This window comes from Saimiri boliviensis, chromosome 12, assembly GCF_048565385.1.
Source record: "Saimiri boliviensis isolate mSaiBol1 chromosome 12, mSaiBol1.pri, whole genome shotgun sequence".
NCBI lineage: Eukaryota > Metazoa > Chordata > Mammalia > Primates > Cebidae > Saimiri > Saimiri boliviensis.
Genome location: NC_133460.1, coordinates 11,721,650 through 11,747,889, shown reverse-complemented (window position 1 = coordinate 11,747,889; position 26,240 = coordinate 11,721,650). Strand labels below are relative to the sequence as shown.

General features: G+C 48.0%; 1 protein-coding gene across 8 annotated transcripts in view; it reads right to left on the bottom strand.

Annotated features, from left to right (window-relative positions):
• NPRL3 (NPR3 like, GATOR1 complex subunit) overlaps positions 1-26,240 on the bottom strand; it is a 62,573-nt gene that overhangs the window by 25,405 nt on the left and 10,928 nt on the right. For 3 of the 8 annotated variants that reach the window (XM_074381846.1, XM_003928338.4, XM_074381847.1), the window contains exons 3-6: positions 18,082-18,211; positions 16,406-16,480; positions 10,394-10,547; positions 6,956-7,037 (exon numbers count right to left, since the gene is read on the bottom strand). In XM_074381846.1, the coding sequence (XP_074237947.1) occupies positions 6,956-7,037; positions 10,394-10,547; positions 16,406-16,480; positions 18,082-18,211 (441 nt within the window). The other 5 variants (XM_074381845.1, XM_003928339.4, XM_074381849.1 and 2 more) reach the window with 4 other exon arrangements.

The following is a 26,240-nucleotide window of genomic DNA, read 5'->3' as shown; positions in this document are numbered from 1 at the left end:
TATAAATCCCCCATGACAAGAGGGTAAGCCAGGAGCTGCGCTGAGGTCTGTTAAGAGGAGGGAAGAGAAAGTTTGTCCCTTATTTTAAGCCTGCAACTTTAAGAAAAGAGCCCTTAGCAAAAGTAGGGTTTGGGCCCTGAAACGTTTCCTGCTGAGCTTGTACTTCTATCTGCAAGGTGTTCAATGGTTTGGTCTGAAAACAGCATAGGGGAAAACACTCAAGGCTTATCCAGCCCCCCACACAATTCTGGGCCAGCCAAGAGGGCCCAGCCCAGTCTGTGACAGGAGATAGGTGCCCCTGCCAAAGTCCTGCATCCTGACGATGACTGTGCACAGGGGAATGGCTAGCCCTCAAACACGCTCTCCCTGTTCATCTCCAAGACGGAAATGTGCACAAGCTTACTCTAGTCCCCTCAGATTTCAGCATCTGAGAAAGCATCCATTCCTAACCTTAGAACTGGACAGGATCTGTGAAGCTATCCCACACACCTCTGCATCCTCTGGTCCCACAGATAGGCCCGGCTTCCTACTCTAAGTAGTGGGGTGCTGCATAACCCAAAAGATCCCTGGGGGTTCTAAAAGGCCTACCTTGAAATTTCAAATGAAAGTTTATATACAGGTGTGTTTTTATGGAAACAGGACCTACAACTCTCAGGATAGTAACAGAGGGTCCACGGGCCCAACCCTGCTCTCAGCAGTTTGCAGTGCCAGGCTCCATACCAAGTACCACCTACCCGATCAGGCCCCAGACAGCGCTCCCCACCACAGGTCCTGTTAACTGAGAGAACCATTCAGCAAATCACTTCTTCACACTCCATGGACCTACACTGCTGTTACTCCCACCCACACATCCCAGCAACCCCTAGTGGATGGGTGTGCTCCTCCACAGGCTGAGGGTAGGGGCTGTGTTGCAGAAAGTGAAGAGACATCCCTGCCCTCCTTGGGGACACAACGCCCTGGTCATATGAATGAGTGACATGCTGTCACTGAGGCCACTGGGCTCCACAGGGAGACACAAGTGCTAGGTGTGGCACAAGTGTTGGGCTGGCCTCCTGAGGGATTCACATTTCCAGCCTATATTCATAGCCATTAGATCCTGGAGGACAGGATGACCAGGCTATTCAGCCACACCATAACCCCAGCATTAATTACAATAGCAACTGGGGCCCGGGCACGGTGGTTCACGCCCATAACCCCAGCACTTGGGGAGCCTAAGGCAGGTAGGTTGCTTGACTCCAGGAGTTCAAGATGAGCCAGGGCAACATGGCAAAACTCCGTTTCTAAAAAAAATACAAAAATCAATCAGGTGTGGTGGTATGCACCTATAGTCCTAGCTACTCAGAAGGCTGAGATAAGAGGATCACCAGAGCCTGGGAAGCAGATGTTTCAGTGAGCCAAGACTGCGACACTGCACTCCAGCCTGGCAACAGAGTGAGACTCTGCCTCAAATTTAAAAAAAAAAAAAAAAAAAAAAGCAACCAGGAACAATTCCCTTGAAAAATCCCACCCCAATCTCCAACTTCATTAGGTCTCACAGCTTCTGACCTTTCAGTTCTGTTCTGAGATTTTCCCAGATGTGGCAGAAAGTCACCATCAGGAGAACGGGGGCTCTGTGTCCTACGTCACCTGATCAGGAATGGAAACTCAGTCTCCTCTTCTTAGTGCAGAAGAGTGAGCAGCAGCAGACCGGGCCCTCAAGGCCAACCACAGACCTGGTGGGATGAGGACAGAGGAGAGGCCACAGGCCAGAGGGGCTCCTGGGTGGCTGCAGAGCCATGCCAGTGCCAGACACGGATGAAGTACAGGGAGGATACTAATGCCTGGACTCCTGTCAGAGAAACACAACTCCCAGCATCCCTGGGGCAAGCTCCAGAACCCAAGACTGTTAGGGTAGGAGTTTGCTGGGAGGAAATATGGTCCTGGGCACTAACAAACAGAATGCGTAGGTCAGGGGAAGAAAGCTAAGTGCTGAACCACAGCTTAGGAGGAGCCTTTTTCACCAAAACTCAAATTCCTGTCCTCCTCTAATATCCACTAGGTGGCGCTGGGTTGCCTCAAGTTCTGAGATAACTCTTGAGGCCCAAAGATCATACAACAGGCAGTCCAAGGTCTTGTCTCCTTTCAACTTCCCAGCACAATTCAAACCTAAGAAATCATAGTCCATTCTTCCTTTAGAAATACAGAGTTGGCCGGGGGCAGTGGCTCACGCCTGTAATCTAAGCACTTTGGGAGGCCAAGGTGGGTGGATTTCCTGAGCTCAGGAGTTCAAGATCAGCCTCGGCAACAGGGCAAAACTCCATCTTTTTATTAAAAACAAAAAACAAAAAACAAAACAAAACAGAAAGAAAAAGAAATATAAAGTCAATGCCTTGTTTTTTATTTTAAAAAATTCCTAAGAAACAGGGTCTCGCTATGTTGCTGGGACCGACACAGAGCACTAGAAGCTCAAACTCCTGGGCTCAAGTGATCCCCCAACCTTGGCCTCTCCTGTTAGCTGGGATTACAGGCATACACCACCAGACCACTTTGGTTTTTAATCCCAAGTTAGCCTGATTTTTGCTTGTAATCTAATCCTAGTTGAGGCATACACTCAGAATAAGAGAACAATTTCAAAGGAAGAGACTGAATACCAGGCAATTCAAGACCAAGCAGTAGTAATTCTCTCAACACAGAGAAAACATTAGTGTGACAACAATGAATAAAAGAAAGGGTCAGACTACATGACCACAAAGGTCCCATTCTCCAACAGAGAAGGGGCCAGAAAACAAAGCAATCACCTGGCAAGGGCTGAAGTTCTCTCACAGCTGGGAGGCTCAGACCCCAGGGTCACCAAGAAAAAAACAAATACCAGTTGCAATTTATGTCACAAACGACAAATCATTCTCCTATACTTAAGGACTTACATTTCCCAAAAGAAGAATGAACAAGGGATGTGAGCAGAGAGCTCACAGAAAAGACAGGCGGTTCAAACATGTGAAGAGATGCATCAATGCATTACAGTAAAGCTACAAAGAGACACTATTCCCCACCTATTATTCTGGTTAAAATCCAAAATTTCATGAGACTCAATGTTGGCAAAGCCGGGGGTAAGAGGCATCTTGTGTGCTGCTAATGCGAGTACAGACAGAGGTACAAACCCCTGAGAAGGAAACACAACGTTACAAATGCCATTTTCCCCATTCGCAATGCTTTTAGGAATTTATCTGATAGATACAGAGGCGCACGTACAAAATAACACAGGTAAATGGTTAGCACTGGAAGGCTGGAACCAATTCAATGATGGGGGCAGTTGAGGCTAACTAGGCAGCCAAAGAAAGAACTTAAAAGTCTTTTTTTTTTTTTTTTATGGGCTCTTGCCATGTTGCCCAGGCCAGAGTACAGTGTACAACCATGCCTCACGGTAATCTTGATTTCCAAGGCTCAAGTGATTCTCCCACCTCAGCCTCCTGAGTAGGGTGGGGCTACAAGCTTGTGACACCACATTTGGATATTTAAAAATTTTTTTTTGTAAAAATGGGGGTCTAGCCGGGCGCGGTGGCTCAAGCCTGTAATCCCAGCACTTTGGGAGGCCGAGGCGGGTGGATCACGAGGTCAGGAGATCGAGACCATACTGGTCAACATGGTGAAACCCCGTCTCTACTAAAAATACAAAAAATTAGCTGGGCATGGTGGCACATGCCTGTAATCCCAGCTACTGAGGAGGCTGAGGCAGGAGAATCGCTTGAATCCGGGAGGCGGAGGTTGCAGTGAGCCGAGATCGCGCCATTGCACTCCAGCCTGGGTAACAAGAGTGAAACTCCGTCTCCAAAAAAAAAAAAAAAAAAAAAAATGGGGGTCTAACATTGTTGCCCAGGCTGACCTTGAACTTCTGACCTTAAGCCACCTTGGCCTCCCAAAGTGCTGTGATTATAGGCGTGAGCTACCACGCCCAGCCTGCTTGTCCACATTTAATAGCGGTGATGCTTAGCCAATATAATCAGAACAGTGAGGTATCCTCAAGGCTTGCTGCCCTCAAACATTCAGTGTCACAAACCCCAACTCCTTCAGAGCAAGGAGAAAACTAGCCCCAGCTCCACCCACTGAGCCTCAATTTCCTCATAAGTGAAGTGGGGTCAGTGACATCCATTCAGTGGCTCATGCCTGTAATCCTATCACTTTGGGAGGCCGAGGCAGGCAGATCATGAGGTCAGGAGTTCGAGACCAGCCTGACCAACATGGAGAAACCCCGTCTCTACAAAAATTAGCTCGGTGTGGTGGTGTGCACCTATAATCCCAACTAGTTAGGAGGCTGAGACAGGAGAATGGCTTGAACCCAGGAAGCAGAGGTTGCACTGAGCCAAGATTGCACTACTGCACTCCAGCCTGGGTGACAGTGCAAGACTCCATCTCAAAAAAAAATAAAAACAAAAATAAACACTTCAGACTCTCATATATAATTTCAGCCTCATTTTCTGTTTTTTTTTTGTTTTTTTTTTTTTTTTTTTTTTTGAGACAGAGTTTCGCTCTTGTTACTCAGGCTGGAGTGCAATGGCGCGATCTCGGCTCACCGCAACCTCCGCCTCCTGGGTTCAGGCAATTCTCCTGCCTCAGCCTCCTGAGTAGCTGGGATTACAGGCACGCGCCACCATGCCCAGCTAATTTTTTTATTTTTAGTAGAGACGGGGTTTCACCATGTTGACCAGGTTGGTCTCGATCTCTCGACCTCGTGATCTACCCGCCTCGGCCTCCCAAAGTGCCGGGATTAAAGGCTTGAGCCACCGCGCCCGGCCTCATTTTCTGTTTTAAGAGGAGCCTGGAGGCCGGGTGCGGCGGCTCAAGCCTGTAATCCCGGCACTTTGGGAGGCCGAGGCGGGTGGATCACGAGGTCAAGAGATCGAGACCATCCTGGTCAACATGGTGAAACCCCGTCTCTACTAAAAATACAAAAAATTAGCTGGGCATGGTGGCGCGTGCCTGTAATCCCAGCTACTCAGGAGGCTGAGGCAGGAGAATTGCCTGAACCCAGGAGGCGGACGTTGCGGTGAGCCGAGATCGCGCCATTGCACTCCAGCCGGGGTAACAAGAGTGAAACTCCGTCTCAAAAAAAAAAAAAAAAAAAAAAAAAAATGCCTGGAGATGGTGGTTGTAGCAGAGTGCATGCTACTCGGCAAAGAGGCTGGCATTTTAAAAATGGCCACCAGCTAGGCATGGTGGCTGATGCCCGTAATCCCAGCACTTTGGGAGGCCGGGGCAGGCAGATCACCTGAGGTTGGGAGTTCAAGACCAGCCTGACCATAATGGGAGAAACCCCACCTCTACAAAAAATATAAAATTAGCCGGGCGTGGTGGTACATGCCTGTAATCCCAGCTACACAGGAGACTGAGACAGGAAAATCGCTTTAACCTGGGAGGTGGAGGTAGCAGTGAGCCGAGATTGTGCCATTGCACTCCAGCCTAGGTAGCAAGAGTGAAACTCTGTCTCAAAAAAAAATTAAAATTAAAATTAAAAACAGCCACCAAGGTCACTGCTTTCAAGCGCAGCCACATGACCATCCCTTCCCAGTGTTCTCCTGCCCCAACCTCAGGAAACCCTGATGCTCACACCCCAGGAGAACAGTGGTCAGTTCCAGGGAGCCCTATCTGTTGACGCTGCTCCTCAGGCCCAGGCAGGCTGGCCCATGAGAAGGTTAATAAGCACACTTGTGGGAAGAAAGCTGCCCAGCTGCCAAGGCAAGAGATTGAAGGCACCAGCTGTCCTGGTATAATAAATAACTGATTACTTAGTTTTAGCAATGATACAAATATATTAGGAATAATCACATCATCAATTATATAATCAATCTTATTAAATCATTATTCTTTATTAATCTTTGCTTTAGTATTATAGCATAGAATCATTTTAGTTTTTTTTTTTTTTTTTTGAGGCAGAGTTTCACTCTTGTTACCCAGGCTGGAGTGCAATGGCACGATCTCGGCTCACCGCAACCTCCGCCTCCTGGGTTCAGGCAATTCTCCTGCCTCAGCCTCCCGAGTAGCTGGGATTACAGGCACACGCCACCATGCCCAGCTAATTTTTTGTATTTTTAGTAGAGATGGGGTTTCACCACGTGGACCAGGATGGTCTCGATCTCTTGACCTCGTGATCCACCCGCCTCGGCCTCCCAAAGTGCTGGGATTACAGGCTTGAGCCACCGCGCCCGGCCCTCATTTTAGTCTTATAGTATAAACGATCGGGTGAAATATAATTAGGAACTGAAGAGACACTGTGAGAAGTGATCAGGAGGCGAGAGTGAGAGCCTTGCGGTAGTGCCAGTGCCTGGGAGGGTGCCTGTTACTTAGCAAGCAGGCCTTGTGGTAACGCCAGTGCCTGGGAAGGCGCCCGATACTTGGCAGGCTGTGAAGGGGAGTTTCTCTTTCACTGCGGGAGTTCAGAGAACACTCTGCTCTGCCTGACTCTTGAGGAAAGGCTGACATTAGCCAGGCCTGCCTGCAGACATCCAGGGGCTTAAATGCATCTCTGTGGTGCTGTGCTCAGATGGTCACCATCCTTGCCCACCTTCGTGTTCCGCTTTCTCACCCAGTGCTCTTTTTAAGTTCTTAGAAGTTGTGAGAAGAATAGAGGAACCCTAAAAGCCTTTGATCTTTCTGGTAAGTGCATGGAAAGATGCTGGCGTCTGTGCCTCCCCTCCTTGCAGCGGCTACCTGAAAGGGAGGGGCCCCTGTACTGTAAGCGTGTGATTTGCTTGACCCTATCAATCACATCAGATAATTCACTCTCCTTACCCTGCCCTCTGCCTTGTATACAATAAATAGCATGTCCAGGCATTCGGGGCCAATACTGGACTCCACGCCTTGGTAGTCCCCCAGGCCCAGCTGAATTCTTCTCTCTGTGTCTTGTGTCTTTCTTTCCTGTGATATATCATCTCCACACACAAAAGAACACCCACTAGACCCTGTACACGCCCACCTGTCTTACCTGTCGTAAGCTTCCTTGAGGTCCCTGGCCAGCTTGCACTTGGGCAGGATGTGATGGAACGGGGACTGAGGACCTTCATTTCCTACAAGAATCACAACATAAGATTTGCAGCTCTCAAAGTAAGGAAACTTTTCTTTTTCAGGTGGAGTTTCGCTCTTGTCTGCCCAGGCTGGAGTGCAATGGCGTGATCTCAGGTCACTGAAACCTTCGCCTTCCAGGTTCAAGCAATTCTCCTGCCCCAGCCTCCCAAGTAGCTGGGATTACAGGAGCGGGCCACCACACCTGGCTAATTCTGTATTTTTAGTAGAGACGGGGTTTCACCATGTTGTTCAGGCTGTTCTTGAACTCCTGGCCTCAGATGATTCACCCACCTCAGCCTCCCAAAGTGCTGGGATTACAGGTGTGAACCACTGCACCCCGCCAGAAACTTTTATAAGGTAGAATAGGGAAAACCTTTAAAAACAATTTTACCTCAAAGGTAATTTTAGGTAACTTTAAACCAAACCTCTGGAAACTACCCACTTCTTTTTTTTTTTTTTTTTTTTGAGATGGAGTTTCGCTCTTGTTACCCAGGCTAGAGTGCAATGGCGCGATCTCGGCTCACCGCAACCTCCGCCTCCTGGGTTCAGGCAATTCTCCTGCCTCAGCCTCCTAAGTAGCTGGGATTACAGGCACGTGCCACCATGCCCAGCTAATTTTTTGTATTTTTAGTAGAGACGGGGTTTCACCATGTTGACCAGGATGGTCTTGATCTCTCGACCTCGTGATCCACCCGCCTCGACCTCCCAAAGTGCTGGGATTACAGGCTTGAGCCACCGCGCCCGGCCTTACCCACTTCTTTTTAATAAAATATGTGCATCATGCAAACTAAAATTAGACTGAGACTGATTTGTTCAACCATGACTATATGGATTATTTGTATTTAAACTTCACCACTGCCCCTCCCAACCTTGTAGTCACAGGCATTGCAGGGGAAGCCATTTTACTGCTCCCTCCTTGCAGGCTTCTCTCTGACCAGCAGGCCCCACCCTCTCTCTCTGTTATCAGGTATTTGCATGCCATGTCCTACTCATCCCTCTCAAGTGTGTATGCTAATGCAATTTACTTTTATGGCTGAAAAGCTTTTTTTTAAGACAAGGTCTTGCTCTGGCACCTGAGCTGGTATGCAGTGGAGCAATCATAGCTCACTTCAGTCTTAACTCCTCAGGCTCAAGCAACACTCTCACCTAGCTGGGACCACATATGTGTACCACTAGACCTGCTGATTTTTTAATTTCTTGTAGAGATGGGGTACTCGCTACGTGGCCCAGGCTGGTCTCAAACTCCTGGGCTCAAGTGATCCTCCCGCCTTAGCCTCCCCAAGTGCTGGGATTACAGGTGTCAGCTACCACATCCAGCCAAAAAGTCTTTTATTCATCCTTTTTCATAAATTTCTAAAAAAATATAGACTTAAAATAATTTTTACTTCCTGTGATATAAAGTCATGGACTCTAAAAAGATAATGCTCAAAAAAACAAAACGTTTAGATTATCACAATTCTAATTAGTACATAATTGGCCAAAATAGAAATATATATATAAAAATTTTGACAGATAAATGTCAAACATAAGTTTTTTGTTTGGTTTTGTTTTCTGAGACAGAGTCTCGCTCTGTCCGTCATGCTGGAGTGCAGTGGTACAATCTAAGCTCACTGCAACCTCTGCATCCCAGGGCTCAGGTGATTCTCCCACCTCAACATCCTGAGTAGCTGGACAGGCACACATGACCACGCCTGGCTAATTTTTGTGGCTTTTCTTGTAGAGACAGGATTTCACGATGTTGCCCACACTGGTCTCAAACTCCTGAGCTGAAGCAATCCACCTGCCTCCACCTTCCTAAATGCTGGGATTACAGGTATGAGCCACCGTGCCCAGCCACAAGTGAATTTTTACTGAAAATGCCGCCGGGCTCAGTGGCTCATGCCTATAATCCCAGCACTTTGGGAGGCCAAGGCAGGTGGATCACCTGAAGTCAGGAGTTCAAGACCAACCTGGCCAACATGGTAAAAACCAGTCTCTATTAGAAATGTAAAAATTAGCTGGGCATAGTGGTGGGCGCCTGTAACCCCAGCTACTCAGGAAGCTGAGGCGGGCGAATTGCTTGAACTCGGGAGGCAGAGGTTGCAGTGAGCCAAGATCACACCATGCACTCCAGCCTGGGTGACAAAGTGAGACTCCACTCAAAAAAAAAAAAACGTTTTTTTTTGTTTTTTTTTTTACTGTACTTGAGTCAGAGAGGCTGTTCTTTTTTTATTGTTCACTTATGTATGGCAATTGCTACTTTTACTTATTGCTAGAACAACTAGGTCTGATTTCAGTTTTGTTCTTTTTTTTTTTTTTTTTTTTGTGAGACGGAGTTTCGCTCTTTGCTCTTGTTACCCAGGCTGGAGTGCAATGGCGCGATCTCGGCTCACCGCAACCTCCGCCTCCTGGGTTCAAGCAATTCTCCTGCCTCAGCCTCCTGAGTAGCTGGGATTACAGGCACACGCCACCATGCCCAGCTAATTTTTTTGTATTTTTAGTAGAGACGGGGTTTCACCATGCTGACCAGGATGGTCTCGATCTCTCGACCCCGTGATCCACCCGCCTCGGCCTCCCAAAGTGCTGGGATTACAGGCTTGAGCCACCGCGCCCGGCCCCAGTTTTGTTCTTAATTCTCTCTTTTGTCATGGACATGTTTGCCAAAGAAAATGGAGAAGGGAAGAGTTTGTTACAGGTCTCCCTCTGTGTTTCAAAATCTTTACAGTAGGCCAAAAATCATGCAATGTTCCACCTGCAAAAATTATTTTTTAAAATTGGTTAGCTGATAACTTAGTTAGGTCCTCCTTCAATCTGGCCAAAAGCAAAGAACTAGAAACTGCCCACCTCAACTCAGCTGGATATTTCTAACACTTTTCTGCCCCAAGGAGTAAATACTTCCTTCAACATGTCCAACAGGACCAGCACTAGGCAGAGGTGCCTGACCTATGTGAATGGTGATCATGCAACAGTACGTGGGAAGAAAGAACATTTCTGGTGAGGAAATCTATTTCAGAACATCCATCCAGGAAAAGTTCATCTACAAACCTGCCCCCTGGGAGTCTTCCTGTGCTCCCGAGACACAATCAGCCCAGTGTGAAGATCATGTACCTTCTCTGAGCCTTAGTTTCCACATCTGCAAAATGAGGATGATCATGGACCCTGCCGTGCAAAGCTGTTGTGAGGACTTCGTTTTCAATGCCCAGCTCACCAAAAGCTGATGGTTACAAGCTCCTGACTACTGTCCTGGTGTTTGGGTGGGTAAGGCCCCACCAACGTCTGCACTGTTGGCACTGAATGACAGCCCCTTCACGGAGGTCTGCACTGCGGAGAGGCCACTAGCCAGCCCAGGCCCATGCCCACCACGCCCTCGTGCACTCACCATCAGCCATGGCGGACACCTCATCCTGGAGCGCCAGGATCAGCTTGGCCTCCCGGGTGAGGTACTGGCAGCGGCGCTCCTCATGCTGCAGCACGGTGGCAATACGACGGGACAGGTTGTGCAGACAGTTTATCACTGATGGGTCTGCGTTGGCCTGTGGGAGAGAGACCATACACAGACTCAAATGTGCACACAGGGACACAGCTGGACATACTTCAAATGGAGCTAATACACGTGCACAGAAAAAACTCAAACCATGAAAAAACCACCTCTACTCCTTTGCAAGTTTCCCAGACTCCTCTGCAGAAGCCACTGATGCTCATTTCCTGAGTCCCCTCCAGGGCCCATCCACAGAAATGCTGGCTGTCAGCTCCCATCCTCTATTCTTATGAGCGGCTGCCTGAATAGTAGCACAGAGATGGCTCTGGAAATGCCTGGTGCTCTATGGGGGCCTTGTTGCTCTTAATAAAGGGTAACAATGGTGCCTCCCTCACCAAGGACTGAATGAAGAAATTAGTGAGACATGTCACAAACTCAGAACAGAGCCTGTCCTGAGCAAAGACCCTGGTAGTGCCTGTGGTCACCACTGTACTGCTGACTACGGTAGGCAGAATCAGTCTACAATACGTAAGAATTCAGTCACAACAGGCCACGTTACTGTAGGGGTGCAGAGTACAAAAACAGAGGCACCATGCTAATTGTTCACTGAATACTTTTGGTCCTCAAGGATGAGAAGCTCTTCCCAGCAGGAATGACAATGGTTGACAAGAAACCCACAGGCTCCAGGTCCACATCTCTGCCTCAGCACTCCTTCTGCAGCCGTGTTGACTGGGTCAAAGAACAGTACAGGAGACTCTCAGGAACAAGAGGGGGCCTCGCCCCTCTGGAACCTATCAGGGATCAAATCAGCCAGGCAAGCACATCTGCCTGAGCCAAGGGTGGAGACATGCAGCTGTGGGGGTCTGTGAAAACACTGAAGGGAGCAGATAACTGGGTCCACCATGACTCAGTACTTCTGGAGGCCAAGAGGACTGCTGAGTCATCCTGTGGGGTGGAGGTGGGACAAGGGAAAGGGGTGAATGGTGCTGCTGATTACAACTTCTGCTGCCACCTCCCACTCCTGTTTATCTGAGAGGTAAGGCTATGCCCAAAGTGTTTGCAGCCACACTTTAGGGGCAAAGCCTGACCCAGACAATAAATACTTTCTTCACCTGGAGCTAAAGAAATTCTCTATATTCTCAGCAGATACCATGTTTACAAACAGAACTCCTACCTGGGCGGACTTACAACAAGGCAACATTCCTTGCCAGAGAAAGAACTGACTGTTGCTCCCATGCCACGCCTACCGCCGGGCAGCAGACCTGCCCCTCCATGTCAAGGGCATCCCCTCACAGTGTCCCAGGAACCACAGGGCTAACATATGGGGTATATACAATTGCCTCAAAACAAAATATCCATTTGGAAGAATCCGTATATAAATACTTCCATGAGCAAAGCAAAGTGGAGGAGAATAATCCTGGATGTGATCATTCAGCTGAGGCACAACAGTGTCCATGTGTTGGATGTCCAGGGCCCATTTGCTCGACCTTTCCTGACATACAAGGTGGTGCAGTCCCCAGTGACACTTAACGACCAGCAATCACAGGATGTGCCAGCATATCCTGTTTGTACAAGCCTGACACTGAGTGAGCTAACTGAGAAAGCTAACACCTAAGGTGTGCAGCACTAATGGGAACTCTTAGAAACACCGTATTTTCACCGTACACGGTATGAAGTGGCATGAAGTCTAAGGCATCACCCATGAGACTTTCTCATCCCCAAAACGTGTACTCAAATAGAACCAAGGCTTCAGAGTTAACTTCTAGTTTGCAGGAAAAACAGCGACAAAGAGCAAGTCTGAGTGTGCAATGAGATGAGTCCAAATGTGGAACATTTGATGGAACAAAGGGAGGGAAACCTCTGGACTGGCAGAAGTAAAGATACCACATGCACTAGCTGGGCTGGGTTTGCATCCTGGTTCAGACAGACCAGCTGTGAACATGCTTTCCCAATCAGGAAAAGTTTCAATGAACCAGGTACTAGTTGATACCGACTTATTACAGCAAATTTTTTCAGATGTACAAAGGGTATCATGACCAAAAATAAGTGCCCATATTTTATACAGATACTTTCTGAAGTATATAGGGATGAACAGTCATAAGATCTGAGACTTGCCTTGAAATAGAGGGAAGGAAATATATGGAGCCAGGGTGTAAAGGAACCTGAGACAAACATAAGGTTTGTTGGTCTGCTCTCTCTAGTTCACGGCTTAAAATTTTTCAAAGTTAAAAAAAAAAAAAGTGCATTTTTTTTTCAGGGTCTTACTCTGTTGCCCAAGCTGGAGTACAGTGGTATGATTACTGCTCACTGCCACCTTGACCTTCCAGGCTCAGGTGATTTTCCTACCTCAGCCTCCCAAGTAGCTGGGACTACATATGCACATCAACACACCTGCTAATTTTTTTTTTTTTTTTTTTTGAGATGGAGTTTCACTCTTGTTACCCAGGCTGGAGTGCAATGGCGCGATCTCGGCTCACCGCAACCTCCGCCTCCTGGGCTCAGGCAATTCTCCTGCCTCAGCCTCCTGAGTAGCTGGGATTACAGGCACGTGCCACCATGCCCAGCTAATTTTTTGCACTTTTAGTAGAGACGGGGTTTCACCATGTTGACCAGGATGGTCTCGATCTCTCGACCTCGTGATCCACCCGCCTCGGCCTCCCAAAGTGCTGGGATTACAGGCTTGAGCCACCGCGCCCGGCGCACACCTGCTAATTTTGTACTTTTGTAGAGACAGGGTTTTGCCCAGGCTGGTCTCAAACTCCTGGGCTCAAGTGATCCACCAGCCTTGGCCTCCAAAGTGGTAGGATTACAGGAGTGAGCCACTGTGCCTGGCCAAAAGTGTACATTTAAAAATGACTACTAAAAAGAAAGAAAAAAACTTGTCCACCCAAAAATACAAACTCTTTACATTATCAAAATTTCTCCCACACGTCAATATCATAGCTCGCTGAAGTCCTAGACTATCTTTTTTCCTGTTGCTTTTTTTTTTTAAAGGTGGGGTTTCACCATGATAGCCAGGCTGGTCTTGAACTCCTGAACTCAGATGATCCACCCACCTCGGCCTCCCAAAGTGCTAGGATTACAGGCATGAGCCACAGCGCCCGGCCCTTTTTTTTTTCTTTTCTTTTTTTTTTTTTCAAAGATGCGAGTTTCGCTATTGTTGCCCAGGCTGGAGTACAATGGCATGATCTCAGTTCACCACAACTTCTGCCTCCTGGGTTCCAGTGATTCTTCTCCCTCAGCCTCCCAAGTAGCTAGGATTACAGGCATGCACCATTATACCTGGCTAGTTTTGTATTTCTTTTCTTTTCTTTTTTTTTTTTTTTTGAGACAGAGTTTCACTCTTGTTACCCAGGCTGGAGTGCAATGGCACGATCTCAGCTCACTGCAACCTCCGGCTCCTGGGTTCAGGCAATTCTCCTGCCTCAGCCTCCTGAGTAGCTGGGATTACAGGCACGCGCCACCATGCCCAGCTATTGTTTTGTATTTTTAGTAGAGACGGGGTTTCACCATGTTGACCAGGATGGTCTCAATCTCTTGACCTTGTGATCCACCCGCCTCGGCCTCCCAAAGTGCTGGGATTACAGGCTTGAGCCACCGCGCCCGGCTTTTTTCTTTTTTTTTTCAGATGGAGTTTTGCTCTTGTTGCCCAGGCCTGAGTGCAATGGCACGATCTCAGCTCACTGCAACCTCCACCTCCCGGATTCAAGTGATTCTCCTGCCTCAGCCTCCTTAGTAGCTGGGATTACAGGCATGTGCCACCACATCTGGCTAATTTTTAATTTTTAGCAGAGACAGGGTTTCTCCATGTCGGTAAGGCTGGTCTCAAACTCCCAACCTCAGGTGATCTGCCTGCCTTGGCCTCCCAAAGTGCTGGGATTACAGGTGTGAGCCACCGCACCCAGCTCCTGTTGCTTGTACACAGCCATTATCAGTCCATACTTCTTCAGGTTCTGGTCTCATCTCCATTCCACACCCTCAACGGCAAGAGAATGAACCAGTGTATAATAATCAACACACAAGCCAGGGAGAAAATCTTTACGCAGTTGTAAAAGCTGCTTTTTTTTAAAAATAATACTTCTAACAGTGGGATTGCTAGATCTAAGGGCATCATGTGCTCTGCTGTCAAACACTGCTCCCCAGAGATGAGGGCCTGCCTGCAGCATCCTGAGTGGCGCTGTGGCTGCTTCTCACCAACAGTCCCACAGGGGTTATCGGTGTTGAAAGGTGGACAATATTCGTCATGGATTTTGTTTATTCATTTGCTTGTGGCTTTTTTTTTTTTTTGAGATGCAGCCTCACTCTTGTTGCCCAAGTGGTATGCAGTGGTGCGTTCTTGGCTCACTGAAACCTCTGCCTCCTGAGTTTAAGTAATTCTCCTGCCTCAGCCTCCCAAGTAGCTGGGATTACAGGCACATGCCATCACACCCAGCTGATTTTTATATTTTTAAGAGAGACAGGGTTTCACCATGTTGGCCAGGCTGGTCCCCAGCTCCTGACCTTAGATGATCCACCTGCCTCGGCCTCCCAAAGTGCTGGGATTACAGGCATTAGCCACCGTGCTTAGCTGCTTGTTTTTTACTTAATTCATTTTTCTTTGTGGGTCTTTGTATTATACAATTATTTAAGAAATACAAAGATATGAAAATGCAAACACTATGCTCTAGTTTCTCTTCAAAATGAAATCTTTCACCTTTTACTAAAAAAAAAAAAAAAAAAAAAAAGAGGCTGGGCGTGGTGGCTCAAGCCTGTAATCCCAGCACTTTGGGAGGCCGAGGCGGGTGGATCACGAGGTTGAAAGATCAAGAACATCCTGGTCAACATGGTGAAACCCCGTCTCTACTAAAAATACAAAAAATTGGCTGGGCATGGTGGCGCGTGCCTGTAATCCCAGCTACTCAGGAGGCTGTGGCAGAAGTGCCTGAGCCCAGGAGGCGGAGGTTGCGGTGAGCCGAGATCACGCCATTGCACTCCAGCCTGGGTAACAAGAGCGAAACTCCGTCTCAAAAAAAAAAAAAAAGAAAAGAAAAAAGAAAATACAAACACTACAAAAGTATATCAAGCAGAAAGTGAAGAACTTCTGCCCCAGGGGCCATTAACAAATCATTTTGTTTTAATTTGCAGTTCCTTATTTATCAACAAGGTAGGTCTGCCTTAAAAATTAAGCTCCAGCTGGGTGTGGTGGCTCACACCTGGAATCCCAGCACTTTTGGTGGTGGAGGAGAGAAGATCCTTTGAGCCCAGGAGTTCAAGATCAGCCTCAGCAGTAAGGTGAAAACTCGTTTCTACAAAAAAATATAAAAATTAGCAGGGGCTGGGTGCAGTGGCTCACGCCTCTAATCCCAGAACTCTAGGCAGATCACCTGAGGTCAAATTTCAAGACCAGCGTTGCCAATATGGCAAGACCCTGTCTCTACTAAAAATACAAAAATTAGACAGGCATGGTGGTGCACACCTGTAATCCCAGCTACTCTGGAGGCTGAGTCATGAGACTCACTTGAGTCTGGGAGGTGAGTACTGCAATGAGCCAAGTACGTGCTGCTGCACTCCAGCCTGGGCGACACAGTGAGACTGTCTCCAAAAAAAAATGAGAGAGAGAGAATAACTACTAATGGATATGGGGTTTCCTTTTGGGGTGGTGAAAATGTTTTGGATCTAGGTAATGGTGATGGTATACAACATGAATGTACCAGATACCACTGATGTGTATACTTTAAAATGACTAACGGTGTTAACATGTATTTTACTAAAACAAAAAGAGGGAAACAATGAAGTGCAGTCTGTCTGCACCCCAGGAGGGCCAGCACCACGCCCACTGCAGTCCAAGTTCCGAGTCAATGACATACCCAGTGGAAAAGAGCTGCTTCTCCCCGGCCCGCTTTCCTGATCTTAACCATTTACATAAACACTCACCCTCAGTGCAAACACCACATTAAAAAGAATCATAGTAGGTGCCTCCCTCTTCGGGGAAGGATCTGTTTTGGAGACCTGTAAAAGATGCATAATTCTAATTAATTGGGATGACTTTCTAAGGAAAGCTGTTTAGAGATATTCTATGTCAGGCATGGCAAAAGTCCCCAGAATACAACACCAAGGTCTTGGAAAAGCAATGAATGCTCTGGAGGCGTGCCTACTGCATGGACACAAGTCACAACTATGACCAGAGTGGGAAGGTCAGTGCCCTGACTGCCCCAGCTAACAGAAGTGACTGAAAACACCCAGAGAGAACAGGATGGAGAGGGACATAAATGGGTGGAGGACCCAGACCCACACTCCCACTGCATCTACCCAGGTTGTCTCTGCTAAGTATGATGCATACTCAGAACAATTTAGGAACAGGACGATGTTCAGGGCCAACCGAACCCTGAGCAGGGCAGCCAGCCTCACTCCAGAACCAAGTCTTTATCTCTGTGCTCCCAGTTCTGGCATGCAGCCAGCTTCACAAGGACCAGGGCAGTCAAGGGAAGCATTCCAAGGGGCAGGAAGGAACTCTTCAGAGCCAGCTCCAAGTTTTGCCACCAGGGGGAGTCAGAGCCCCAGGCAGCTCAGCACCCATCCCTTAATCCCTTAACCCTGCGTGCCCTTCCTGTCTACAGGGTGTGATCAGGCAGGCTGCCAACTCTCCCCTCCATCGAGGGCGTGTTCCATGGGGCAAGGCACAGGACTACCTCAGAAACTCCTTCCAGGCCAGGCGTAGTGGCTCATGCCTGTAATCCAAGCCAAGGCGGGCGGATCACCTGAGGTCGGTAGTTCAAGACCAGCCTGACCAACACGGTGATACCCTGTCTTTAAAACAAAGAAAGAAAGAAAGAAAGAAACTCCTTCCATGGAGGTTCACAAATAACATCACAGAACCTCACACAATTGCTGGATCTATATAAATGTAGCTACATCCTATGTGTTACTGTGTTATATTGAATCCTTCAGAATCTGAGTAATGTCACTGATTCTGCCTAGATGCAGAGAGGTGACTGGCAGGCTCTGGTGTACAAGTTCCCTTCATCTTGCTATCAAGATAAAGTTCTCAGTGCTGCGACACCCATTCATCAGAGAACACATATAGAGGGTTTAGCACAATAGTAAGTGCAAAATACTACTAATATTAGCTACTAGAGTATCTTTTAATAAGAAGAAATGCTTGTACCACACTGTAGAAAATTCAAAGGTTTGACAGATGCTAGTTAACTCATTATCTTGGCCTCCCCTGGAAACATCCTATGTATAAAGGGGAGGGCCACAGTCAGTAGAGACCGAGAATGTAGACTGTAAAAACTAGGGGCAGGGACTGAAGCACCTGTCTTCATGGGCAAGAACACCCATCTTCTTTTTCCACTGGACTCTCAGGGTTTATAAAGACGCACAGTTCATAGCAGGCGTCTAATCGTGTCTCTTGCCCAATAGTTACCTTCACCAGAGCTGGTTATCAAGCCTCAGTCCTGAGCCCCCAGAGCCAGAATGGGCCAGGCCTGCCAGGTCAGGGAGAGCCGCAGCTGCCCAGAGGGTCTGTGCATGACTAGTGAGAACCACATCTGCCCAAGGAGAGTCCCATCTGCCCAGGGAGAGCCCCATCTGCCCAAGGAGGGCCATACCTGCCCCAGAGCATGCTGTAGCAGTGTTGGGTGCCCAACAAACCGCACATTATCAATCTTCAGTTCAAATTTTTGGCCACACATTTCAGACTTGGTTGCCAAAATTGTTGCCAGAATAACATCTGAAAACCTTAAATTTTAAAAGAGGTAGAATAAAAATACATTAACAAAGTATCACAGCACCATGCCCTGCTGGCCCCAGAGCAGAAGGATCTCAGTAAACTGCACCTTCATGGAGTTGCTCTGCCCGGACTGCTGATGTAAGCTACTAACAGTTGCCCTTCTGTAGCAATCCCAGAGGTTAGGGATGTAAGATCACCAGAATTACAAGGTAAAAGGCATGAGAAGCACAGACTGAAGGCACATGCTGTCATTTGTTGGCATGCTCTATGAAATTCAGGAGAGAAACAGTTGCAGGTTGCTTTTAAAGGGAGCATCAGCTGGAGCCAGCACTGCCCTGAGGAGCTGCTCTTTAAGGCTCAGAGGCGGAGGGGGCCTCTCCCAATTACCCTCAGGTTGCTGGGCTGTACTTTCAACTCCCAGCACCCCAGCCCTTCACCCAGAGCCTCGTGGAGGGTAAGGGGACAGTGCACAGTGACACGCACAGAGCACTGACTTCCTTCCTCATGGCATGGCTGCCCAGCCCTTTCCTTATCCCGAACACTTAAACTTTCCAGTTTTGATCAGGGAGGAAACTTTGTGCAAGATGTGCAGGTCCACGGTGATCACAGCTATTTCCAAATGGCACAAATACAGGGTTGCACAGGACTGGGTGCCATGGAGAAGTGGGAAGAGCTGTGGTGTGGGTGAGAGGGCATCCCTTTTCAAGGTCATCTGTGCCCTATGTCTCCTTACTGGATTCAATGCTGATGCCTCCTGCCTGGGGGGATCCAGATAAGGGATCATCACCTGCAGGGGTGCTGTGGGTGGTGCCGACTCTTATCTTAGAGCCCAGGGCTCTGAGGGTCTCCACTCTAGAGACACAAATGTACTACCTCTGATCTGGACCTAGAAGGAGAGAAGTCCCACACGTATCTCTCCACCCAGGAAAAATATTTCTAGTATCTAGTTCAGGAGGGTACACTGTCTTGGGGAAGGCAGCTGTAGCCTCCCCAGGGCCATATTCTGCCCCTGGGTAGGGAGACCCCTAAGGTCCTGGAAGAGACCACTGAGGACAGACTTTTCTTTTTCTGAGACACAGTCTCACTCCATCGCCTAAGCTGGAGTGCAGTGGTATGATCTCGGCTCGCTGCAACCTCCGCCTCCTGGGCTCAAGTGATTCTCCTGCCTCAGCCTCCTGAGTAGCTGGGATTACAGGTGCGCACCACCATGGCTGACTGATTTTTTGTGTGTTTTTTTTAGTAGAGAAGGGGTTTCACCATGCTGGCCAGGCTGGTCTCGAACTCCTGATCTCACGATCTGCCCGCCTCAGCCACCCAAAGTGCCAGGATTACAAGCCTGAGTCACCGCACCTGGCCAAGGACAAACATTCTAGTATGCATCCCTGCTCATGCTTCTTTCCTGGAGGCCCTCTTGGTGAAGGGTTTGGGGAGACTAACCTCAGCTCTAATAGCAAATGGCAAGTAGCTACAGGATTCTTTCCAAGTCTGTCATGGGTTGTGGGGCTCATGCTGTTTTCCAGCCTTCCTCTGGAACTGGCACAACCCTCTAACCATACAAAGTCGCCCTAGGCCCACAAACCAACCACATACGAGAGTTTAGTCAAACCTATTTGTGCCATATGGAAACAGCCTCTCACCCAGTCAGGGTATAGTTGGACCTTCTGAAGTCAATCTTATCAGAGATATCCTGGGAAATGCAGGACCCACAACCAAGTCCTCAGCAACCCACTGCAGGTCTACCCTGCAGAGATGGTGGATTCCAGCATCTTACACCACAGGCATACTATACTTTCTTCAAAAATCCTAAATGGCTCACTCTGTCCTATAACTCCCATCTGTGGGACATGGTAATGTTGAAGGAAGGTTTGAGGTATTAAAACACCACCAAACACTTCTGCTCTAGCAACTGGCCCAGTGCCAGCACTTCACATCCGCGCTAAACAGTGCCCCTCCACTCTGCCACCCAGTGACTCAGGAGACACAGAGACAACAGAAAAATCACCACCACCACTCCGGAAAGGCCCCTTGCTGTGACACCCCAAAATCTCCACTAAAAACTGCTGCTCTGTCATAAAGAGTCACAGCCATGTCTCAGCCTCAGCCCTCGGGTACCAGTCCCGGGACCAAATTTAGTTTGGCTGTAAGATGGGTCCTGGGACTTTCAGAGGCAAACAGTGGTAGCCCAGTTCACATCTATAAACACACAAACTTCAAGGCACCCTTGAGACAGCCAAATAAAAGGCTCTTTCCCTGTTAGAGGCCAGGGTCAGCAGAGAGAGCCAACTGGAAATATGTGAGCTTAAGTTAAAAGTCACATTGGGTGGGCACGGTGGCTCACGCCTGTAATCCCAGCACTTTGGAAGGCCGAGGCAGGCAATCACCTGACATCAGGAGTTCAAGACCAGCCTGGTCAACATGGCGAAACCCCAGCTCTATTTAAAAATACAAAAATTAGCTGAGCGTGCTGGTAAGCACCTGTAGTCCCAGCTATTTGGGAGGCTGAGGCATGAGAATCGCTTGAACCCGGGAGGCAGAGGATGCAGTGAGCCAAGATTGCGCCATTGCACTCCAGCTTTGGTGACAGAGCAAGAGTCTGTCTCAAAAGAAAAAAAAAAGGTCACATTGACTTAGTGGCTGTTCATGGAGCCCTCTGAGGCAGCCAGCAGGGTGACAGATAGCCACTCTGTTTATCTGAGCAAATCTTGCCCAGAGAGAAATCCACTCCCCACACATTAACATTACACACATATGATGACAAAACACTTGAATGACTTTATACTTCAATGTGTCTATTAATGTAATATGCATAGAGACACAGTTATATTCATGAGATTGACAGTGGGGCATAACTTATAAACAGCAAACTGAACCACAAACAAGTGGCAATATTTGTTTTTTGGCTTCCAGTATTTACAAAAATCCTTTTCCTTCATTTTGATGGTAAAAGACCTAATAAATGTACTGCAACACAATAAAACATCTCTTACAAAAACTGAAGATTCCTAGAATAACCTGGAAATTAAAGAAAACACATTTAGGCCGGGTGCAGTGGCTCAAGCCTGTAATCCCAGCACTCTGGGAGGCCGAGGCGGGTGGATCACGAGGTCGAGAGATCGAGACCATCCTGGTCAACATGGTGAAACCCCATCTCTACTAAAAATACAAAAAATTAGCTGGGCATGGTGGTGCGTGCCTGTAATCCCAGCTACTCAGGAGGCTGAGGCAGGAGAATTGCCTGAACCCAGGAGGCGGAGGTTGCGGTGGGCCGAGATCACGCCATTGCACTCCAGCCTGGGTAACAAGAGTGAAACTCCGTCTCAAAAAAAAAAAAAAGAAAACTCATTTAGGAATATGAACGAGCCCAGCCAGAAAACAGGCCAGGACTTTCTGTAACTGCCAAGCCCTTGTGGAGCAGGGCGTGCTCTCTAGCTTGGGCAAAAAAAGGATGAGAAGACATCCTGGAAGGGAGCTCAACTCTGCTCACCCAACCAAGCTCCCTGCTGGAAGTTCACATACGCTGTGTGTGCCTCCAAGGCCCAGATGAGATGCCCTGTCCAGGGGAATGGAAGAGTCTCGCCTGATCCACGCCCTCTTGGACAAACACCTTATCAATTCTAGGAGAACATTTCTGCCTCTGCTAAGCACACTCAATAGCATCTAGGCCTGAGCATCACACTTAATCCTCAACCCTTGGGAGAGGCCCCCACAAAACCCCTCAGAAAAACAAAAACAAGGAGCAACAGTCACAGGTCTCTCTAAGGTAGCAGTGGACTAGGGAGATGACAGACTCCATTCCTGCTTGCCCACCACCCTCACAGGACTACTTGTGCCTACCTGGAGGAAGAGAAGGCTTGTGTGACATGCCTGGTCCCAAAAGTCTCCCTGATGCCAGTCAACCCATGCCTTGGCCTCTCAGGTAATGTGAAATAGCTAAATGACTGGGTGGAGAAAAAGCAGGGGTTGTAGGGAAGTCTGGGCATTGGCTGGGGAATTGGTGCAGTGAAGTCCACGCCTGTGCGCCTCATCAGTCACTCTTCAACATTGAGGGAAACCAGGAATTAAGCACAATTACAAGAAGAGAAGGCAGCCGGAATCAAGACAGAAAGATGGTGGAGAGGTCTTGGTCTTACCCTGCAACCAATTGCTCATCGGTTGGAGGACATGGCTCGCTGAAATGGGAACAGGACCATCAAGACCAAACAAAAACATATCGCTTTTTTTAAAACCATGAAAAGGTACAAGGCTGTTTTATAAAAACTGTATTAAAGTCTAAGCAGAAGTGCCACCATTAAGCATTAACTTTTGAGTATCAAGACTGAGCAACTTACCAGACAAGAAACAGGATCACACACTCCCCATGCTGAACACTTACCATGGGGTTTTCTCACTAAAGGTCTGATTCTCACACAGAAGTACAGGCTGGGCAGGAATGAAAGTCGTTTTTCAGAAGTAAGCACAAGGCTGGAAGAGCTGGGCCAGACCTCAGCGCTATACGTATTAGCTGGATCCCTGTGCACAAGTACCTAATCTTTTATTTTCTTCAAAAGAGATGGGGTCTCGCAATGTTACCCAGGCTGGTCTCATACTCCAGGGCTCAAGCAATCCTCCCATCTCCGCCTCCCAAAGGGCTGGGATTACAGGACTGAGCCACCACGCACAGCCTAAAACTAATCCTTTCATTAATAGTTTGATGATGCATGATGAGAAGTCGGCTACACAGGATCAGATAAGACCCCAGAAGCAAAAGCTTTCTGAAAACTGTAGTGTGTCATATGAATTCCATCAGCTCCAGTTCTGGAGATACTGCGAGTGCCAGCACAGCTGACTTCTCTAAGCCTGGAGCAATTAGGTGGTCATGGTAGATCCATATATAAGTCAAAAAAAATCCAAGCTTCTGCACTATCTCAGTTGAGTTTTTTGTTTTGTTTTGTTTTGTTTTGTTTTTTTTGAGACAGCTCTGTCCCCAGGCTGGAGTGCAGTGGCACGATCTTGGCTCCCTGCAACCTCCGCCTCCTGAGTTCAAGTGATTCTCCTGCCTCCGCCTCCAGGGTAGCTGGGACTATAGGCACGCGCCACCATACCCAGCTAATTTTTGTATTTTTAGTAGAGACGGAGTTTCACCATGTTGGCCTGGCTGGTCTCAAACTCCTGACCTCGTGATCCCCCCACCTTAGCCTCCCAAAGTGCTGCGATTACAGGTGTGAGCCACCGCACCCAGCCAAGATTTTTATAAAGAGTTTAAGAGTTTATTTTCTGGCCACATGTGGTGGCTCATGCCTGTACTGTAGTCCCAGCACTTTGGGAGGCCAAGGTGGGTGGATTGCTTGAGGCCAGGAGTTCGAGAGCAGCCTGACGTCGTGGTAAAATCCTGTCTCTACTAAAAAAAAAAAAAAAAATTGCTGGCCATGGTGGTGTGTGCCTGTAATCCCAGCTACTCAGGAGGCTGAGGCAGGAGATAAGCTTGAACCCAGGAGGTGGAGGTTGCAGTGAGCCGAGATGGCGCCACTGCATGCAAGCCTTGGGCAACAGAGTGAAACTCCATCTCAACAACAACAAAAAACTTAATTTCTTCTGCAGAGATTTGTGTTCTGGGACATACTGTTTTCCATGTATCATGGAAAGAGAAAGGAGACCTGAATCCAGAAGGGGAAACAGTTGGGAGCTCTGCCATGACAGAACCTGAACATGACCCTGAACTTGCACTCACCCCTGTACACTGCCCTACAGCATGGATGCAATGGCTGGGCAGGGGGAGATGCCAAAGCCTGCAGACAAATATGCCTACCATCTTTCTTGTGTGTCAACCTCAGCTACAGAAAGGAGAGTGCATCTTTCTAACACATCAGTGTAGAGCTCTAAACACACAAGCTAATAAGAGGCAAAGCTATCAAGAGAGGCCCTGGTAGAGCCTCATATGTGCCTGGTGGGAGGCCCTGAATGTTGTGAGCTGGAGAGTACCTGCCTGGCTGAGGACCCCATCTGGCTTACGCCCAACTGCACCCACAAGTTGGGTCCACTGCTACGGAAGTGGCCAAGCTTGATTGTAGCAGTGCCACCTGATCCAATATCCCCAAGATGTCACCTGAGAGTTAAAGGGTAGAGATGGAAGCTGGGTACGGTGGCTCCCAGCACATTGGGAGGCCAAGGTGGAAGGATCACTTAAGCTCAGGAGTTCGATCACCTGACGTCACAGTTCTCCACGTTGGCTGAGTTCAAGACCAGCCTGGCCAACATGGAGAAACCCTGTCTCTTAAAAAAAAAAAAATTATAAAATGATTTCAGAACATTTTGAAAATGAAAGAAATCAATTCTTCTCTAAACCTGTAGCTCCCCATTCTCCGAGGTAATGGCCTAAGTACTGCTCACAGTTTCAAAGAAGGGAGCAGGAAGATGGTGTCCACACAGAGAAGGACATGCCCACGCCAGGCTTTCTGATGCACACCGGGCTATCTCTCAAACCTGGCTTGATGGCTTCTGCCCCTACCAGTAGTGGAGACATATGGTACATTTAAGTATAAGCACCATCTCCCCTAACACCCAGGGAATACTGTATCTTTTCTAACCTTGGTTTCAAGTCTTAGAGACACTGGACAATATCCATTTTCTTTTCTCCTTATTGAATTATAGAACAGGGTTACAAAAAATAACAGTTGGCAGGGCACAGTGGCTTACACCTGTAATCCCAGCACTTTGGGAATCCAAGGCAAACAGATCACGAGGTCAGGGGTTCGAGACCAGCCTGACCAACAGGGTGAAACCCTGCCTGTACTAAAAATACAAAAAATTAGCTGGGTGTGATAGCGCACACCTGTAATCCCAGCTACTCAGGAGGCTAAGGCAGGAGAATTGTTTGAACGTGGGAGGCAGAGGTTGCAGTGAGCCGATATTGTATCACTACACTCCAGCCTGGGCAACAGAGTGAGACTCTGTTTCAAAAAAAAATTAGTAACAGTTAATCTCTATACCCTGAATCATATCTTAAATTATTTTTTGGGGGGGTCTCACTCTGTCACCCAGGCTCAAACAATCCTCCCACCTCAGCCTCCTGAGTAGCTGCGACCACAGGCATGTGCCACTATGCCAGGCTAATTTTTTGTATTTTTGGTAGAGACAGGGCTTTGTCATGTTACCCGTGCTGGTCTCAAACTGCTGAGCTCAAGTCATCCGCCCACCTCAGCCTTCCAAAGTGCTGGGATTATGGACATAAGCAACTGTGCCTGGACCTAAACCATATTGTGACAATCCACTGAAAAAGCCCTGACTCTAAGTCCAACAGCTCTTTTTTAAAAAAAAAAACAAAAACAACAGGGTCTGACTCTGTCACTCAAGGCTTAGGTTGGAGTACAGTGATGTGATCTCAGCTCACCACAACCTCCACCACCTGGGCTCAATAAACTCTCTACCTCAGCCTCTCCAGTGCCTGGGACTATAGGTGCAGGTCACCAGCCTGGTCGATTTTTTTGTTTTTTTTTTTTTTGTAGAGATGGAGTTTTGCCATGTTGCCCAGATTGTTCTCAAACTTCTGGCCTCAAGTGATCCCCTGCCTTGGACTCTCTTTTTTTTTTTTTTTTGAGACGGAGTTTCGCTCTTGTTACCCAGGCTGGAGTGCAATGGCGCGATCTCGGCTCACCGCAACCTCCGCCTCCTGGGTTCAAGCAATTCTCCTGCCTCAGCCTCCTGAGTAGCTGGGATTATAGGCACACGCCACCATGCCCAGCTAATTTTTTGTATTTTTAGTAGAGACGGGGTTTCACCATGTTGACCAGGATGGTCTCGATCTCTCGACCTCGTGATCCACCCGCCTCGGCCTCCCAAAGTGCTGGGATTACAGGCTTGAGCCACCGTGCCCGGCTGCCTTGGACTCTCTTAAATCGTGGGATTACAGGTGTAAACCACCACTTCCCACCCCAACAGAACTTTCTATTGTGATGGGTTCAAATCTGGACCATTTAATATGATAGACATTGTTTCCACGTAGACACCGAGCACCCGTAATGTGACTAGTAAAACTGAGCAAGTGATTTTTTTATTTAATTC